The 20,401-nt window shown below is 42.5% G+C and overlaps 1 protein-coding gene across 8 annotated transcripts in view; it reads right to left on the reverse strand.

The window, feature by feature from the left end:
- gria4a (glutamate receptor, ionotropic, AMPA 4a) overlaps positions 1-19,879 on the reverse strand; it is a 112,218-nt gene extending 92,339 nt beyond the window's left edge. For 6 of the 8 annotated variants that reach the window (XM_053872280.1, XM_053872279.1, XM_053872282.1 and 3 more), the window contains exons 1-2: positions 19,459-19,879; positions 16,153-16,311 (exon numbers count right to left, since the gene is read on the reverse strand). In XM_053872280.1, coding sequence (XP_053728255.1) covers positions 16,153-16,311; positions 19,459-19,633 — 334 coding nt within the window. In that variant the 5' untranslated portion in view covers positions 19,634-19,879. The remainder of the gene's footprint in view (positions 1-16,152; positions 16,312-19,458) is intronic. The other 2 variants (XR_008415649.1, XM_053872284.1) reach the window with 1 other exon arrangement.
- Positions 19,880-20,401: the final 522 nt, after the last annotated feature.

The raw sequence follows: 20,401 nt of genomic DNA on the forward strand, positions 1-20,401 counted from the left end.
GATTTAGATCTTCCAGGCTGTCGCAGATGTCACATTACAGAGCTTTTAGGACAATTTATTCAGATAAATGCAAGTTCTTTTACATGTATTTATTCGCATGTGGCTTGCAAGTCTACAGAATGTCTATGTGCCACACTTTATAAAATGATTAAGAGGACTCGCTCACTCCATTTTTAGTGACAAAAAATTTATTTATTTGATAAGTTAACAGTTTATATCTACAGATTCAATAAAAAAAAGAAAACAATATTTGTGGGAACAAAGAGCTGCTGTTAACTTAAAGGCGAGTTTGGACAGTATACTGTCAAATATGCTTCAGAACAGAATCACAAACTGTGTGACAAGCATGTAACAATTCAAATTGCTGTTAACGCTCTTTTCAACATGATAAACCAATTTTAACAATTTTGTCACACTCTACATTTGAATGTCCAGGGAGACAGTTGCTGTACAAGTACTAGAAAGATGAATGAGATGAAATTGTGAAGTAATGTTAGTGTTCCTGCCAAATTATTTAGGAGCCAATGTTTGAGACGCTGCTAGGCAATGTGAATTTAAAGTCAACTTTAGATCCAGGAGTCAAATACTCATTCAACTTCTCGTCCTGAAATCAATACTAGAGGCTTACACTATGAGGCTTAGAATATCATTTAAATATAGTTTTTTCTGGACGAAATTTCCAGAATGTAAGTGAAATGGGACAAATGTTGGGAATGATATGGATCACCAACTGGAACCAAGTGCCCACTGAGTGAAGCATCTGCCTCCACCTCATCACCTCATCGCGGTCCTGTATGTTCACATTTTAAATTTGACAGCATAGCGGAACCATAGCAAAGCACAGTAGAACTCGGATTAAATGAATGTAAGTGGCATTTTGAAAACAAGTAGCATACATGGCTGGAACAGCTGTCTTCCTCACTGTGTTCACGGACTAGTTTTCATGGTGAAAACAAATCGGAAAGGCAATGCTTAAGCTTCGTAATATTGAAATATGTTGTAAGCGGAGTGCCTCTTGTGTACACTATACAATGACAAAGAGAAAACATCTTGAGCATTTACTACATGAAAATGAAATTCATTGAAGCTCCAAGAGGCAAAAACAGACTTATGCGAGGAGGGTCTTTATTGTAGGTTCCAGGGAAACAACCTGAATCGTGACAGGAGGGCGGTAGTGCTGTACAAATGGAAACAGTGCATTACATAAAACTCATTATAACAAAGCAATTGTTGTTGCTATTAGCTTTAATGGATTTTCATTTTTCACATCGGTACAAACACTGACTGTTGACCAGTTGGAATCAGCAGCACGATAAATCTGACTGTAGTGAAACACGATTAATAAAGACCTTTCTTCAGTGTTCTGTCAAATGTTGCCCTCTTGAAAAAGAAATATTGTCTGCTAAATAGAAAGGGACAAAGAAAAAAAAAAACAAAAACAGCAGAGAGGTCCTCCAGGCAGTTGGTGATCCCATTTAGCAAGGCCCCTCTGGTGACTCCTCCAACTAAAAAAGGCCCCAGATGGGAAGACTTTGACCTTGTTTTGAACTTTTCCTGCACTGCCAAAGGGTATTGTGGATGCTCGACTAGTTTACATTACCCAGCTCAATGGGTAATGCCTAAATGGAGGAAAGATGGATTCAGTGTGCTGGATGAGCTTATACTTTGATTGAAAACGCTTGATCTTGAATTGGTGAGGTAAATACTTCTTCTCTTCGACCTGTGTCCCTCACTTCACTAGTAATGGTGAGGCTCACGTTGATGAAGATGTCTTCGAATGGGCTGTTTTAAATCTCATTTTATCTGACGGAACGTTCCACGATTCCATGCACACCATAGACAATAAAACAATTACGATTAAATGTCCCTTCCCCTACAGGATAAATGGAGTCAGAAATGAGATGGTCACAGAAGACCGTTGTTCCATTTCGTGTGAAGGCCAAAGGAGATGGTGAAGATGAAGATGAAGAGCCTGTGACGGTGACGCTCAGTGAGGTACGGCTGAATTTTGAAAGGTTCAATTCCTTCTGGTTAAATGTGCTGCATTGTGTACGCACACTGACTGCTGAACCATTTGGTGTCAAGGTCTGTGGCCAGGTGTTTCCCACTATGGAAGACTAGGGTTCGAGGCCAGGTCAGGTCACATCTACGACAGAGCAATAGCTTCAATAATTTATGCTTGGATAGTCCAGACAGAGAGCGTGATTGGAAGTCTGGATTTCAGAAGGAGACCCCTGAAACCAAGTACTGCATGTTCTCATCTTCCTCAGCTTGAGGGTTGCGGTCTGGCTTCTTGTATTCATCCACAGTTCTTCTGGTAAAAGGCACCGTGTACAGCTTGCTTCACCACTTTACGCAGGACAAACAGCAGGTGATTTAAGAAAACCCACAGCGGGAGGTGACTCTTAACTTTCTTGCTGTTAGGCTGCAGCAATAACCACCGCATCACCGCGCTGCAAAGAAGCATAGTTTATATTCCAGGACGCTTCTGCAGTGTAAAATATACAGCCAGGTAAGTTGGTGACTTTAAATCCAGCCTTATCAGGCTCATCCCTGCGATGGACAGGTTACTTGTCCCGAGGTGTCTCTCCACTGACAGCTCAGATTAGACTCAACATCCTGCAGACCTGGAGTGGCAGGGCCTCACGGAAGCCAAGCAAATTAATAATGAATTGTCCTTTCGTCGATGCACTGACGGAACATACAAATAAAATCATACTAGTTTTTCCACATGAACTGAAGCCAATATATAGAAGATGCTGCACCTGACATGTACCTTCTTATTTTAGCTTACAACCATTTAACCGTTGGACTTTCATTAAAAGCCTATTTGAATCTCTGCAGGGAACAGTGCATTTACTTAGATCGCTTATGCGCTAAAGCAAAAGAACAAAGAGCCGCACTCTGAGAAGATATCTGAGGAGCTTTGATTGTGTTTCTCTCTGACATGTTTTTTTTGGATGTTTAGAGGAACAATGCTGTCTTCTTATTAGTCTCCAAAAAAATACACCGCTGTGATGCAGAAGCCATGATAAAAAAAACAACACACACGTCTTCAATTGTTTACAGCGTGTACGACGTATCACAAATATCCTTGGGGTGAACGCTACGGGGATACTCTTCAACGCTCGTGAAGATGAGAGACGCAGACAAGCAGTGCGCTCAAGGGTAAAAATAGAAGCAACGGGAGTGTCCATCTATCATTGCGGCCGTCTGAAGGGTTGGATCGATCTGTGTGTGCGCGCGGGACTGAAGCGCAGTGCAACGTCAGCATGCAGCGCTGTGAGTAAACTAAAAGAAATACATGCATACACTTAGATATGAGGTTAGTCTGTTGACATAAAAGTCAAACTTGACATAAATTGACCTCCATGCAAACACACCAAACCACAAGCTACCTCTCAGATGAATAAGACACGCCGCTCAAGTGTGTGCATGTGGATGCTGGGGGTTACACTCAGGTTAGCTCTGCCCCCATTATAATCACCGGAGAGAGCGTAATGAATTATTTTCTTCTGTTTCCATTAAAGCATTTCTCCCTGTGCTGCCGCCTCAGATCGGCTTAATAAGTTTTTGCTTCCGACACTGTCGCCTCCTATTTGTAAGTGTGATGAATTACCTGCTGGTTACCTGTGAATCTATTACTCAGGCTGAATAGCAAGAGGTTCAACTGAATCAAAGTTTTTTTGTTGAATCCCAATGTTGTGAGTTAGTGCACGTAGAGTTTGTAAAAGAGGAAATGCTGTGTATTAGGTTTATTTATTGATGTTTTCTTCCTGCGTTGGCTATCGTACGTGTGTGTGAGAGTGAGTGTAAAGGTCATGTGTCTCATCTCTAAGTGAGCCTCAGTGAGAAGGCTGAGTGGCAGCACTCATAAATATTAACTCTTGCCCTTCCTTTCATCTAAATCATAAATCCATGACCACGCGGCGGCACATTTGAGTTTTGTGAGAGAGAAGATTTGAAAGCATGGCGCGGTTCAAGAATTTCTGTTGGCAACTGATATATATTTACAATAAAATACAAAAATAAATTCCAGAGGAAATTCAGAAGCCTTTTTTTCCACTTAAATTATAAAAGAAAAAATGTGAATTCCATTCAGAATGATTCATTTTAAATAACACTTGACACCAGATGTTGTTTGCTCTCCGGGTTGTATTTTATTTTCAGACTACGCACTGCTGGTGACGGGGTTTATGAATCAGCGTTTCTTGGGTCATCACTCGAGTAAAGTGTGAATGCCGAGTCATCATCCAAGACATAAAGTTTAATGTCATCATTTGGTGCCAGTCATTTATGACTATGGAGCTCTTATTCTAATTGGTATTGCTATTGGGAGGGAGGGAGCGAACTATGCAGGATGCCTCCTAATACAGTGGAAGAACAGCGTGTGCTGTCAAGTTTTAGCAAAACAGTCACAGTAAAGCTAAAGGAGATCCTCAATGAGAACGCCAGTCCTTCATATAATGTGAAACCGTAACACTAATCTACGCATTTCTCCCGAACTGTGCTGACTGCTGCAACATTCCAGCAGACTAATGAAAATATAGAAAAATAGGTTGAACCTCAGTGACATAATTGATCAAAGGAGGAGTGATGAATGTTGCTCATTTGTCTTGGACAACAACCCGCTGAGGGAACCTGAACAAATGGGAAACAAGGAGCGGGATATTGACTATCAGTGTTTATATTCCAATGGATATTTGCTCTCATGAGCCGAGAAAAGCCGAGCGAAGGACAAAAGTAAAGTCTGCGAATGAAACGGCTTTGATCAGAGCATGAAAACAACAGCATCTAAGCCCAGAGAATGAAGGACAACACAAAGACGTCAAAGACAATTACGGCTAACATGGCTTCATTCACTCTAAACACCCCTGTGTTTTGCAAAGGAGGTGCGCTACGCTCCAGTCCGCTGTCATCTTTCTTCTCATCCTCCAAATGCCGGTGTGTGAAACGCAAACACACGGAAGATGTTTTCCCCGCTTCTTCTCTTTAGATGGCAGCGATCGTGCCCGGCGGGAATTCAGGAGTCTTAATGAAACACATTAGACTGTCGAGGATTTGAACGTGCGCGCGGCTGTGTTGCTGTGGGTCAGACTGTGACAGTGTTGTTACGTTACAAGACAATTCATCCAGACACACTCTAATAACATTATTCACCGCTCATTTCAACTTCCACGATCACCATGGAGAACACTGACCTAAAACTCTCATAAACATTAGGAAAAAAAAAGCCTCCCTCCTGACTTGAGCGATTTAATTAAATGTTCTTTTTTTTCACTGCCGTATTGTGAACCTCTCCGATCATTTCAACATGTAAGGGAGGGATTTCACTCCGGCGCCTTGGGCGGAGCGTTCTCTTAAATCTGCTCCAGCCTGCCACGTCTTGCCTTAAGGAACTATTAGATGAAAGTCATTTAGTAACAATGAGGGAGCGTATTCATTTATAAGGGCCATGGATTTTACATCAATATGTTTGGGGCAGCTTCCATAGCCTCAATCCCCAATGGGTTTCATTACCTGGCTGACAAAAAATATATAGAACATAACCAAAAACTGTGTTGATGTGTGTAAATTAGAAATTATTCTACATAATTTCACTGTGGTGATGACAAAGGTTTATGAGAGCAGATACAAGATGAAACAGAAAACAAATACCTGTGTCCCTTTAAATTATTATTACTGTGAATTTCATTCAGTGACACTTGTTTGAACAACTGGAGAAATGCTGTAAATACAATTCACAATCAGAATCAGAAAAACTTTATTAATCCCAAGGGAAATTGTGTTCGTAACATGCTCTGTACACAACATATCACAATAAATTAAAAAAAGAAATAATATTATTAAGTGCAAAAAAGCTATACTAAAGAGCTTAGAAACAATGAGAACAATGTGCCAGTCGTAACATGCTCTGTACACAACATATCACAATAAATTAAAAAAAGAAATAATATTATTAAGTGCAAAAAAGCTATACTAAAGAGCTTAGAAACAATGAGAACAATGTGCCAGATAATGCAGAACAATTTTAAATTTTTCAGAGATGAATTGTACGTTTTTATTGCCACAGGAAGGAAGGACCTCCTGTGGCGCTCGGTCTTTGAGTTGGGTAGTCTCAGTCTGCTGCTTCTGTATTGTATTGTACCTGTCACAAGCTGGTTCCTATTAAAAATAAGTAAATAAATATGAGGGTAAGACCTCTGTGTTGTCATGTGTCGTAAGTGAAGACCTACAGAGGTTGGACAAAATAATGGAAACACCTTAAAGCTTTCTTGGCTTTAAGGTGTTTCCATTATTTTGTCCAAACCCTGTACAATGCATCCGGCGGGTCACATCTGAGGACTAGGAGGACCTGATTTAACGCTGTTTGTTTGCTGTGTTATTGCAACCCATCCTCACTTACATGTCGCAATATATGGACGTTTTGCATCCTATACTGACGCCAACTGCATCCTTCAGCATTGCATACGCATAGGCGTTTCAATGGACTTAAAGAACGTCTTCCTTCCATACAGCATTGCAGGTGGGGTTGTAGCGATAGCACGCATTCGCGTTAATGCTAACAGAAAAAGAACGATTGTCTCCGAAGCTCACAAACAACACGTCGTCACTCTTGCGTCTCCACGTCAGGCCCACGCGTTCAGTGGTGCATTCAGTGACCACCCAAGAATCCGAACCAAATGTTCCCAAAACATCCCAAACAAATCAACATCAAAACTCACAAAAAATATATTATTTACAGTGGAGATCATAACCCTGTTACAGGGGAGTGGCTCACACCCTGCGAAGCACAAATAGCAGCACGTGAGGGCGGGGTAGCACGCGGGTCAGGGAGACGTACGGAAGCTCTCCTCACAGAATCATATCATGTTGCCTCTTAAGTGGCTCTCTTCTTTAGTGGTGGTACCAAAAGTGACCATCACTAAAACGCTCCGTCATTTGACTTTAAATAGCAATTGGCCTGTTGTTAAACATAGAATGAAAGGAGTGCCATCCTGTGGCTGAGCTTTACGTGTTGCGCTACCAGTGCGTCAACATGTGACATGCAACACTACATTACGCCAAGGGAGAGAGGATGCGCTGGTAATTTACCGTCTATTTCATGTGATGTTTTAGTATTGAATTATTGCCAGTCCCTTCTTAACACAACGAGAATAAACTTCTGAAAAATACTGTCAGAGGAACGTAACGTTCTAAAGACTTAATGCCTTCATCTTCGTACCTAATACAGATAAATAATGGTTTAGGATACAGTTTTACTTTGTGGCCTGAATACGTTTGACACCCATTAGAAACTGCAACATTTCTGCTGAACTACTGTTCATGTGAGCGCAAGTAACAGAGGAAGCTGCCTGAAAAGTGGTTATGAGTCACTCATCAAGGGCATTTAACTCTGATTTTACAGTCATTGCCTTTGCTTCTGGCCTGTTCTGCGAGAAAAAAAAAAGATTGTTGTTCTCAAGTGAATGGCACACTCTTCGGTAATATTAGCACCACATTAATGCACACAGTTTCCCTCCAGTCCAAAGGCACATCCACCATGTTCAACACATAGTGCATAGGTTCAGGATGAGAGTGGGTTTTTTTTGGCCTAGCTCTTATTTACCAGGTTGCATTTGAACTCTCCGGATATTGAAGGGCGCCAGTTAAATTAAAACATCGTGGTTATTTCTGGCAACATTTATTGCCGATGAGGTTTAGGGAAAGTGGTAACGCACATCCAAGAGCAATTTGTTTTATCACCCCTCTAAATTAAAGCAGATTACCTTAAGCCAATAAACACATTGAAGAGAGTCTCAGTCTAATAACAGTCTTCTCTACTTGGTTATTTCGCGGCAGTTTTAATATGGCAATAAAGAAGGGACATTCTTCCGGCAGTGGAGGAGATCTGCAAAAGCAAACTTGTGTTTCCTCATTGGCAGCTATATTTCGCTTCGGCTTTTAAAGGCAAAAATACTTCACTTCCTTTCTACTGCGACCTCTCAGTCGCAGACTGACCACCAAAGCTATGCTGCCTTCCTACTGCAAGTCGAGTGATGAAAGGTAGGACTATGATTTTTGGACTACGATGATGTCATCCTTTGAGTTCCATTGTATGGAAAGAACACCGCACCAGTCAGCCAGTTGTATCATCCTCAACTGTGATCCTCCAACTAAGGTTAGCATCACACTGGAATGAGTAAAAGTCAGTGAACATGGCCTGTTACTTCTGCTAGTTTGGCAATTTGAACACAGATATAACGCTTTCATATAAACTAGTGCTGAGCTAATGAGGCTTCGTGAAACAGTGTCTTCATTTTCAGAGCTCAGTACGTGGCGCTCTCAGTGTAAAAAAAGTTGTGAGAGAAGAGTGCCATCTAGTGGGCACTGAAACTGAGGATACTAGTGTTTCATGAAACCGCATTAGCCCATCACTAAGATCAGATGAAGCGACTTGTCAGTTGTACACTGAAACACATAGACAGTGCGACTGATGCTAAGGTTGATGAACGTGTTTTGTCTCATAATATTGTAATAGTAGCACCAAATGTGTTAATGTTATTTGGAACAGCGAACCCAGATCTGCAGCAAATACATTCTTCCATCAACATAAAAAAACGTATAAAGTAATTGTAAAACTTGAAATAAAAAAACTATATATAAATATACAAATAAATATAAGTCCTTGATCCAAAAACCAAAATTAAACAAAAGTCTGTAATTCTCATGTTGTAATTTGGAATCTATATTTGCGATGCATTAGAAGTATGGGATTTTCCATATTTTCAATTTTTTTTTAAATTTCTTTTCGGTTTTTCCCACCATCAAATTCTTGATAAACATTGGTCTGAAAATTCCTGGATCCAGATGAATACATTTTTCCTTAGCATATCATGCAAATCCATCCATAACTTTTCAAGTTGTTGAACAAGGACAAACCAACACTGAAGACATAGCCTCCTTGGCGGAGGTTATAATTAATATTCTGCACGTGAAACAGAAAATAAATCCATTTTGAAAATGAGTGTCGTTACGTAGAATTATGTTTATGAGGGAATCGAACTGCTAACCGTCATGACAGAACCTCTGTAATTTGGAGGGGTGTATGTAAGAAAGATGAAATACGGTCAGGATTTGAAGCAAATACATACAACAGGAAAATGAGCACCAGCCAATTATTTGCTATTATATCACATCTTTGATCTTCTGTGATCAAAAACGTTCAAGAAACATTTTTTTTCTGGACGTCAGCAACATCTGTTGGAGTTCCACCAGTCACCGAGCAGCTCCAGTCTGGATGAAACATGAATTACAGGAGGCTTGAACTCAAGTAAATCTATGCAGCAAGCCAAGTTTTCACACATCCTTTCCCTCTATTTCCCCCAGTGTAGCTGTTAAGAAGACATATGACCATGCAAAACGTCACCAATAAAGATGATGGGACAGTGTTATTATTGAGCGTCTCGGATCAAATTCAAGAGGCCTGAGCCATTAAACAGGAGGAGGGAGCCAGGGAAGAGGCGTGCGGCGGGAAATATATGGTGGTTAGCCCACTGCTGGCAAATCAATGCTGCAGCGGGAGCAGCGATAACAAGTTATGCATGAAATTGTGTGTACATGCCTGTGTGAGGTGTTCCCCGGGGACATGCGTGCGTGTTGTTGCTGACTTGTGAGTAAACAATTCCTGGAATCTATTTAATCAGACCAATCCCCGACAATATAGAGTGAGTGCGGGTCACTAATGGACTCTGACTCCGCCACTTGGAGGTCTTCAAATTCATCAATCGTGTCGCCCCACCATTCCGCAGTTAAGAGCTGCAAAACAGAATGTTTGTTTCGTGTATGGTTATTATTATTATTCTAGTAAAAGTTATTATGGTAACTACTTGCTATAAGAAGGAAAGGAGACCTCTATTAAAAGACAATAAAGATGTCGCATTTGTTCATAAAATAATAAAAACAACCTGCGTAGCTTTTTTATTATGGGTTGCTGAGCAACAATAAGTGAGGATTTTGGGCTGAGATGCTGCGTGTTGTTCACGAAAGACGCAGCTTTAAACTGATATTCTCGAGAGTCACCTCTGCATGTCGCTGCATTAATTGTCACCTCATTAATAAGAATAATCACATTTTGGATTCAATTAATTTTGTCCCGCACGCTGCGTGGAGGACGGACGCTCGAGGACGAGGCCCTCGCTTTCATCTGGATGGAAAGAGTCTGACACCATTGGCCTGCAATGATAAGCAGGCGCACGTCAGTCAGGGTGGCATGTAAATGCGATCTGTGGCAGTCAATAAAACATAAACAGCATCGATCTTCTGATCTATAGTGAAGGTGGACGAGTCAGCGATTGTGTGGAGAGACTGTTTCTTTTTTAATTTAACAGCTACACAAAACTCAATCCGGCCCTCGACTCTCCTATAACCACTTTGCTGTCTTAACTTAAAAAATACTATGTCAGATGTAACCCGAAATGTATTTAAAGTATGGAAATGCGGATTAAAGAAGTTTGCAAGCAAACAAATAGATGACTGCGCTAGTAATTCTGGTAAAAAGCATTTCAACTACCATAAATTATGGACTATTGAGAGCACCGGAATATTAGCCGCACCCACAAAATGTATTCAGGAAAAATAGATCTTGCTCATACATAAGCCACAGCAGCCTATAAGTCGCGAGTGCAGTGGTGCTGTCTGCACCGAAGAAAGGTCAGTGGTGCTTCTGGCTTAAAAATGCACGAGGAGCGCTTCTAAACTAGTGTTGAAAACTGTGTCCAGCATTGAGACTGACACATGAAAGAAACTGGGCAATGTTTTGAACTTAAGTCATGAACTCCTTACATATTTTATTTACATTAAAGCGCTCAACATGTGATGTTTTCACCCGTGTTCCGACACCACAGTCGGTCTCTGGTCCTCGTCTCCGGTCTTCATCTCCGATCTCTGTTGGCCAGCAGCAAACGCGCTGATAAAGTGCAAATTGAGCTCTTTAATGTAAATAAAATGCCTATGACTTCATCGGTTTGATGTGACGGGGCTAAATATTTTGGTAGCATGACGCTCTTTAGAAAAACGTCAAATGTAAAAATCCATATATTATATCCATATATATAACTGTTGCGATACAGCTTCACTTTTAGCTTCATACCGGAGCCCTGTTAGCCACCAGGAACAGGTAGGAATTAATCACACTCGAGGTATGTTCATGCATATTGGGAATCTCATTTACAGCTCTGCCACCACAAACTGAGCTCCAACACCCTTTAGAGGCAAATCCTCTTCTGCCGCTCTCCTTTTTCATAGTCCCTAATTCACCTTATAACATCCTGTCTTTCTTCATCACGCTCTCCATCGGCTGACTTCCTATTTCACAATGGTGCGCCCGCACACCTCACCGGCACATGCGTTTGCGTAGACACTCTCAGTCTCACACACACACAGACTGCAGTATTTGGCCATGCAAATCCTTGTGCAGTCTACTTTAATGCACAGCAGTGAATAGAGAGGCAGCCCAGAGGAATACAGCGCCTCTGTAGATGAAGCACACAAACAGACGCTTACACACCAAGGAAAAACACAAACACGCACCTCTGCTCTGTATGCTACAAAAGAGAAACACGCGTGTTCAGGCAGGAAACAGCAACGAGGGAACGGTAGCGGCTCACAACACGGATGTCTGACCCAGGACAACAAAATAGATAATCTTCCTCTGGAAATAAGATGGCAACCCAGGTTTTTGTTGTGATCCATTCACCCTCGCTGAATACAAGAGGAAGTAGCCAAGGTCAGTGGCAGAATTCCCTCCTCTAATTTAGTGCTGCTTACTTCCTGGAGCAAGAGTCAGGGATTAATTTAGAGATCCATTCACCACGCCTGTGCGGAGGGACGTGGCAACAAAACATGAGCGCAGGAGAGAAAGGAGATGAGGGGACCAAAGGGAAAACAACAGTAAGGTGAAGGAAAAGGGAAACAATGTGTGTGTGTGAGAGAGAGAGTGGAAAAAAAACATGGCTCACTCACTGAGATAGTGGATAACGCTTGACCAAGAAGTACAGTTTTAGTTCTGAAGTTGAGAGTGTCTGTCAAGTCCCCCTTTAAAAGCTGTACTGAACACACAGATTAAATCTGCGTTTTGTCAACTATTAAAGGACACAATAGCAAGTGGTATGCAACAAGCCCAGATGGCATATTTAAGGAGTGTACAAAATTAAGGAGCTTAAAAGCTACAGAGGGAAGTATAGATGACGACCAGTGCACTCCATGTTTTCCCTCAATAAAATTTTTCGAGTTAAAAAAAATGCTTCAGAGAAAGATCACTGTCTGTACAATACCATTGAAAACAATGCAGTACACACGCCAGGCCTGTGTGTGGCGACGCTTTCGTGAAAAAGGAGGCTTGGCATATAAAACCTAGCAAGCCATTGGAGGTACAAAAGGTGTCGATCCAGCATTCATTCATTTTTTGCAGCTTTTTAAAGAGTAAAGCAAGCTTTAACTGAAGGATACAAACGGCACTTTTTACCATAAGCAAAACAATATCAGCAAAACACAATATATTTCAATTGTATTTGTACTTCAGATAGTCAGAGTCGACTTCTTAAAAGACAATTACGCACAAAATGTATTGCTATTATTTATTACTTATTCACTTGTAGCACTGGATGGAGCAATGCATATTTCCTGGTCTGACGATGTCATCATTGGACAAATGCTCCTTGGCTTGAGGTCACAAATGGAGCTGTAATTCATTTGAAAATGAATGCTCAGACAAAACGGAGAGGCGGGATCAAGATGACATCATTTTCAAAAAGTTATGTCGAAAAACCAATGTCCGACATTGAACTGGAACGACTTTTAGATGTGTACGAACATCACCATGTTTATGTGGACAGAACCTTAAAGGCTGAAATAGACTTTGAAGTTACATAAAAGGCAGCCACATACTGTTTAGGCGTTGTTCTTACTAACTATTTGTAGTCTGTTTTACATCTTTTAATCTCTTGCAAGATCAAAATAATTAACATTGTGATTCAAACCCCTTTTCTGTGGAAAACACTTGGGCTCTCTGTGAAGCGATAATGCGTTTGAGGACAATACAACTCCTTCCATAATGCATGACTCCTAGTGAAAACAAAACTTTCAATTATGCATCCAAGTTGAAAGGAAACCATTCGCAACTGTAAGAGCGCAGTGCTGCACTTCACTGAAGGCTCACTTTGGGGCTCATCTGAGGAAAGAGTGGAACTTTTTCAACACAAATCAAAGAGGGGAAATCAGTATTTTCTGTTTTCAGCAGTGGAAAAAAAATCTAAGGATACGAAGTGTCCTTTAAATGCATCGGAAAAGTTGGAAACCAGTTGGAAAAAAGTAAAACAAGGCAGTACAAAGAACAGTCCATTTCCTGTCAATAACACGTCCATCACCAGTCAACGCTCAGCCGAGAGATCAGACAAATCTGACATGTAGGACAAACACAGAAGGCACATGGGGATTGTCGTGGGTGGGTAGTTTCCAGTGTAGGATCCAGCTACAAGCTTGTAGATCCAAAACAGAACTGCAGTACTATCCCCAAGTCAGTATACAAGGGACCAATCAGCTCCACATGTGAGAGGAGGAGCTCCGAAGATTGCTGAGCTCAGAATAAAACAACAGTGTAATGAACTCTTTTTGTCAACATTTGAAGAATCAGAAAAAAAACAAAACGTTTAATCGAAACACTAAACTGCTGGAGCATCACATTGGTCACTCCGACAGACCAGTTCAGACAAGTGGAGCCATATAAGTGACCCACGTACCCTAATCTTCCCACGTCAGTATAAAAACCATGAATAACACAAGTCACTTCGATGGGTAACTGTCACATAAGAAGTGTCTCTTCTTCAACCCGTGCCAACTTTCTTCAGGTATAGAGCATCTGCTCAGGCTGGTTCAGGAAGACACTGTGGATAACAAGGGTTGGATGAAACCAGTCCCCATTTCAAAAGAAGAACCAGTCCTAGTCTTGTCAGCCATGGCCTGTAGAGTTGGACGAATCACTCGGACCAGTAAAATGTGTCACCAGGTGGGTAGCCTTCTATTACAGATGAAGCCACTTCAAATCATGCTTTCCATGGCTGGACCATGACTGGACCATGACTAGTCCATGGCTGGTCCGTGGCTGGTCCTGATGTAGGCATTGAGGCAGTGACTGGCAATACCCCACGACGGCTGCAATTCCTCAGTTGTCCACAGGGGGAGCAGTGATACTGGCTTTCAATCGTACGCTACTTGGGTGGTTTATATATATATATATATATATGCGAATTACGACCTGCTGCACGCAGGAGCCCAGCAACGCGTACGACAGTTACGGCAGCACAGTATCCCAGCATCTCACTCTCACACAGTGATCCACCACTACAGTAGTAACTATAACCATCCAATCTGACATACGAACGGTTGGTCTGAACCGACCCCGGTCGACATTTTCAGTTTAGTTTAGCACATTAGCATGCTGCCGTGAATCTGCTGAATCTACGAATTGAAGTCTCCTGGCACCATCATTTCCAGACTAGAAGCTTCTTCTTTCACACGATTACAAACAACAATGTGGCTAATATATGGATTTTTAAGGGCAAACAAGCATATTATTAGATATTTATTGTCATACTGCATGAGCGATGATGTCATTATACATTATACACCAGTGTTGCTTGTACTGTATGTAGAAAAACTATTTTCTTCTTGAATGCAGTGGCTGCTGCTTATATTCAGGCGTGCTCGAGAAAATAAATTCCAACCTACCTATCCAATGAAAACACAAATAAACAACAACAAGTAGTAAAGTTGATGAACCAGTTTGAACAACAATAACAAGTTTCTGCAAGGAAGGCAACCATTCACATAGATTCTGAGCGTCCTATCCTCCAGCCTTTTCACTCACCATTTACAGATTCTTGTTCCACACAATAGGACAACACCGGGAGGCGCAGTGTCTTGTTGCTTTATGCAGTATTGATTTTGCCTCTTGCAGTCAAGTTAAGAGCCCGGGGTCTTTTTTTTTCTTTTCCCCATTAGCTTAACGCGATAAGATGGAAAACATTTCCCCATTACAAGTGTGCTGTAAAATCAAAGAGATTCCCTGCGTATGTGATTGATGAGCCCCACGGGACATTTATCAGGGCACGACTTGTTCCAACAATAATCACTGAGCTCGATTTTTATTGGCCCTCGATGCTCCTGCAGCTGATTGTCATCTCACCATCTTTGATCAATAAAAGTAACATTTATTTAAACCAAAAAAAGAGAGAAAAGTCAACCATAAGTACATTAGCACTGGGGGTCCAGATGGTGTTTGCGGCTTCTCACATGCAACCATTTAAATCAGTGAGGAAAGGTGAGCCTTGAAATAGCTCTATAGTTCTCTGACACAGTTTATTCAGGAATATTGGAACTCTAAATGTGCATCTTCAAAAGTACTTGACTTTGAAAAATAAATAAGTAAAAAGGGTCTTTCATAGCTAGAGTTCATATAGGTGTGGCTGTGAGAAACATTTCTATTTCCACATTCAAAGCAAGTAAAAGTTGCCGCCAACTCATCGCATACCTTCTGTTTCCTCGCCAAAGCGAGCGACCCAACTCACAGAGAGCAAAGGAGATTGGAAAAGATTAGCTGTCATCCTTTCCGAAGATCATTACTACGTGTTTCCCTCTGCCCAGATCCCTGGGGACTCATCTCCAGCACTATCTGCAACTGTTGTGGGACTAATTCCGCCGTGCTACCGCAGCGCAATGTTGAGTGATCGGTCGCATTATCATTGCTGCAGACGGGAGGAGGAAAACATACGGAGGAGCAGAAGTGTGATTGAACAGAAAAGTGTCGGCCATAATTGCTGACTACACAAACATTTGGAGCAAAATTGCCAATGCGCCGAGGCGCTTCCTATTTGGGGATTTTAAAATAGGACTTGGAGGACAAAATCAACCTTTCAAATAACGGATTAGTCAAGCAACTTTGGCAAAAAAAAAAAAAAAAAAGGCAGTTTTTAAACCAAGTCTATCAGACGTCCTCAGCTGCTGCAGTGTGCATGGCGCAGATAGAGAAGCTTCATTTGAAACCAACTTCAGAATTAAACCCACATTTATACACGGGAGCTGGGAAGCAGGAGACAAGGAAGATGTTGTACTTACATGCGTTGGTGACAGCAAAGCTGTTGGCCGTCTCAATGTTGTCAACATGTGGTACCAAGTTAAAGGGGGCTTCCGTGGCGTTGGGGCTGGTGTTGTGCAGGAAGATGGCGAGCCGAAACGCTGTGTACTCCTGATCAGTATTCCTAATGAACAAGCCACCTAAGTGACGGAAGAGAGGGGCGGAAGTGGAGTTATGGGACGGGAGATGGATGTGCGAGGGAGAGACAGGAGTGAGAGAGCAATGTGAGAAAGGAGTGATAGAGGAGAGCGGCAAGATGAAGGGAGGGGGGGAGAAGAAAGCCAAGATCTTCATTAGCTCTGTTAGAAAAAGGCAATTCGTCTTTCTGCACACATGTAAACAGCAACATAGAGACCCGCACTGTTCATTTCATTGATGGTTTCCCAGTGACAGAGGAGCACAGAGGAGGACGGGGAAAAAAAGGAGGCTGACGGGAGACGGCAAAGAGCTAATGAGTCGGATTGACCGTAAAAGAGGAGGAAGGCCAAATCTAAAAGGCACATTTAGAAAGAGGGGAGCCTCGTGACAATGGAGAGGACTAGGGGACGCAAAATGTCATTTGGCCTTTAATGAGAACATGTTTCACAGTGGTTCATCTGATAAGCGACAGAGGTGAGCGCACGGGCCCAGAGTCCAAAATAAAAAGGAGGATGATTTTAAACGTTCATTTATTAAATCATGTGTGGTGCAGAATGGGAGGGAACAGTTGGGGCGTCAGGAATACAGTGGGAACAACCTGATGCAGCAGAAGTTGCAGATGCAATACTTAGAAGCAGAGTGAAGTGATCTTTCTTGAAATGCCAGGGTGACTGAAGTGCAGTGCTGAGACTGTACTTGTGAATGTGACTTTATTCTCCGACCTAACTCTGAATTCAAAGGAATAGTGTGCCTGAAGAAAATGTGTCCCTTGTCTGTTTAAAAGGTAATACATCATAAACTGAGTTTAGCTTGAGCGCTAATGTAGCAGCTGTTGTGCGGTAATAGGGCTACAATGCCAGTCAATGTCAATATGACTACCGAATAAGTCACTGTTTCTTTTGTTTTTATTTTAATTGGTCCAGCAACTTATACTCAGGTGGTGTAAACATTATATTATATCCCAGATGCACCTTGATTCTGTCCCACTACTGGTCAAGAAGGTTGCTCTCCAAGCCGGAAATCTATTATGATGTTTTTTTTTTCGGTGTTTGAAAATGGAAAATCCAGGAGAAGCAAGGCTACCAAAGCTCGTGGAACAAAAGTTTGCGTGTGTCGCCGGACACCTGAAGGGTCAGCCTGGTGGAGTGTGGCCTCTCATAGATTCAAAGCAGGTGATTTTACTGTACTCAGCGTAAAAAAACGTCAAAAAGTACCCCCCTTTGCTTCCTTGTTTCTCAGTCGGCTCCCTTCTTAGCTGTGTTCTGTTCCACATCACGTCAGGAGCAATGGATATGAATGACTTTGCGAGAAGACCTTGATGGTGTTACAGCTTCATTCAAAATACGATATATTGCTCAGTGCGACTTACGCTACATAAATCAGGGTTCAGCCATGCCTTCAGAATATCAACTTCTTTTTTTTTAAAGATAAATTCTCCAAACAAATGAAGTTGAAAAATCAAAAGGCTTCACACATCAAAGACGTGAACACGATTATGATGGCTCTCGTGCTTCTAACAGAAAATCCAGAAGGAAAGTCGCACATTCTGTTTTTTTCTGCTTCATGACACATATTTTTACGAGTGCGACTGACACTCCAGAGCAATTTGTCGTCCGAAAAATGGCATGGAAAATCTGTTATTCTCGTCTAACCAGCAATATCTTAAGGCTAAAGTGGCTAAAGTGGCTAAAGCATGAACAGCATGTCGTGTTTCACATGTTTTGCTTTTGTGTTTCCGCACTTAAGCTGCCAAATGCTTACTCTGTAAAGCTATTCCTAAATATCTATTGGCAATTTCAAGAAAGAGAGGCAAAAGCTCCAACTAAATTTAGCTTGATAGCGCCATCATGCTACAGAAAGGACACCATATTAGCTAGAAACTAAATTTCATAAGAACAACTCACCCCAGAAACTGTGAACCCAGTTAGGCACCTGAAGATTTCCGAATAAGTAAGTCATGTGACCGGTGCTGGCCAATGACGAGTGGTGTCCAGTTAGTCTCTGTCCTTTGCTCACCTACTGTAAACTACGTATGAAATGTGAGTAGCGGTCATATTATCTGAGTCAGCTCAGCTCTTCGTAAACATGAACCAAATGATGCAACACACGCTTTGATTCAACTGAATCCCAGCTGAATTGGTTTCTTGGTCGTGAGTGTGTGAGACGCCTCGATAAGGAAGAGAGAACAGAAGAAGGTGACAGCGGAGGCAGAACACATGGAGCCCCGCGATTCTTGGTTCATCACATCTACGTCGCTAATGTTTAGAGTAGGTATTGTCGGTTTGAGAACGAAGTCCCGAGGACACGCAGGGAGTGTAGGTGTCACATCGAACTCTTGATCTCAGATCTGCCATTTAGACGTTCTGTCAGTGAGCGCACCTATGTCAGCAGTTGTGTGAGCCGGGCGGATGAGGGTGCGTGGACATTCAGTTGGAGGGATACAATTCCATGCACAGGCAGGCTCCCATGTTCCTCTCATCCTGCATGTGCTTCATGCATGCACTCACATGTCTTCATCAGTGAGCACTGGACGCTTTGGCAAACCTCCGATCCCATGTGAGAAGCATGAGCCCAGAAGAAGGACGAGAGGCAAAACCGCTTGCATCTGTGTGTCATGCCGGAGATGTTTAGCATATGAAGTTTATTGGCAGCTGCTGGGAGACCGAGTCAAGGAGCCGAATCTCATTATAGGACCCCTCAGCTGCCCCCCGCAAGAAGTGATGCAGTGCATCCATTAACAGAAAAGCACAGTGATGCACACAGAAACGGCAGACAGTTCTAATCCATTTAAGTCCGTTTTGAACCGACTGTTGAACTCCGCGAGAGCAATTGGGGGGAAGAGGCAGAAGGGGGTGATGGAGAGAATACCGCAGTGTCAGGGAAGAAGAGTGCGAAATCGCATCGCTCTAGTTCAAACCACCGCCAAAACAAACATAAATATAGAGAGGGATTTTCGCATATTTACGCGAGGATTATGTTTTTTATGACAAAGATGGGAGGGGGTTAGGGGCGCCCCGATAGTTGTGAGGGAATATTCTTGGTGTCAGGACGCTCTCACTGCACCACCAAGTCGCTTAGAGCGCGCAAAAGAGCACTTGCGTTCAGTGTCGGGACTTGAGTGTCCGCGCGTAAAAACCCGTCCAACTCACCTATCTGCACGGAGCTGGGGAAAGCCCCCGCCGCCAGTCCCCAAAGGGCGGAAAACGCTCCCAGAAAGTAGCAAGAAAGAAAAATAATCCTCATTTTCCTGTCCGTCAATCCCATCAGAAACTGTTGAGCGACATCGAGAGGTAGAGGCGCGACAGAGAGAGGAAGAAAATGCATCAGAGAGGGGGAAAACGAGGAGGGGGAAAGAATAAAAAAAGATGAAAGAGAGGTTTTCCCCCGGTGTGTCCGGTGGTATTCCTATTCCATGGTAGGACTGTGGGGTTAGTTCTCCTGCGGGGTCCGTTCAGGAGAGAGATCCGGTGAGCGTGGAAAGAGCTGGGGAAGAAAGAGTGCTGAAACTCGCCGGAATGACTGAGGAGCAGCAGAAAGAGTCTGCATGGAGGGACTGAACATGCGCATCTCCCTCTCTCTCTCTCCTCCTCTCCTCTCTCGCTATTCGCCTCCTCCCATCTCCTGCGCTGTCTGTCGTCTTTAACTTGCTGTAACACCTAATTTTGTGTCGCTGTCCATCGATAGGACCTGCCCCGGGTTCATGCAGGGTGAAGAAGTATGAGGAAATAAGGGCCGCGGGGCGCAGCGCGTCAGGGTTCCGCGAACGCAGCATCCGTCCGGCAGACCGATGGAGGGCTGCGGAGCCCATTACGCAAAAATACATCATAGACACCAAGTAATAATGGAAAAAAAAAACCCATCTGACTTCACGGCACAGATCTAGTAATGACTTATAGTGATTGTTATTTAATAAAATAGTGAAGAAAAGAATGTTAAATAGAGAAGACACACTGTATGTATCAGCGGAAAGGTTTCTTCCCCGCATCACTTGTCACATGTACAGTCTTTTGCTTGTGAAGACCAGACACTTAGACATTGTATGTTGTGTTCTTGTCATTGGAAATATCCCCCAAATGATGGCTTTGTGACCCT

This window comes from Synchiropus splendidus, chromosome 8, assembly GCF_027744825.2.
Source record: "Synchiropus splendidus isolate RoL2022-P1 chromosome 8, RoL_Sspl_1.0, whole genome shotgun sequence".
Taxonomy (NCBI): Eukaryota; Metazoa; Chordata; class Actinopteri; order Syngnathiformes; family Callionymidae; genus Synchiropus; species Synchiropus splendidus.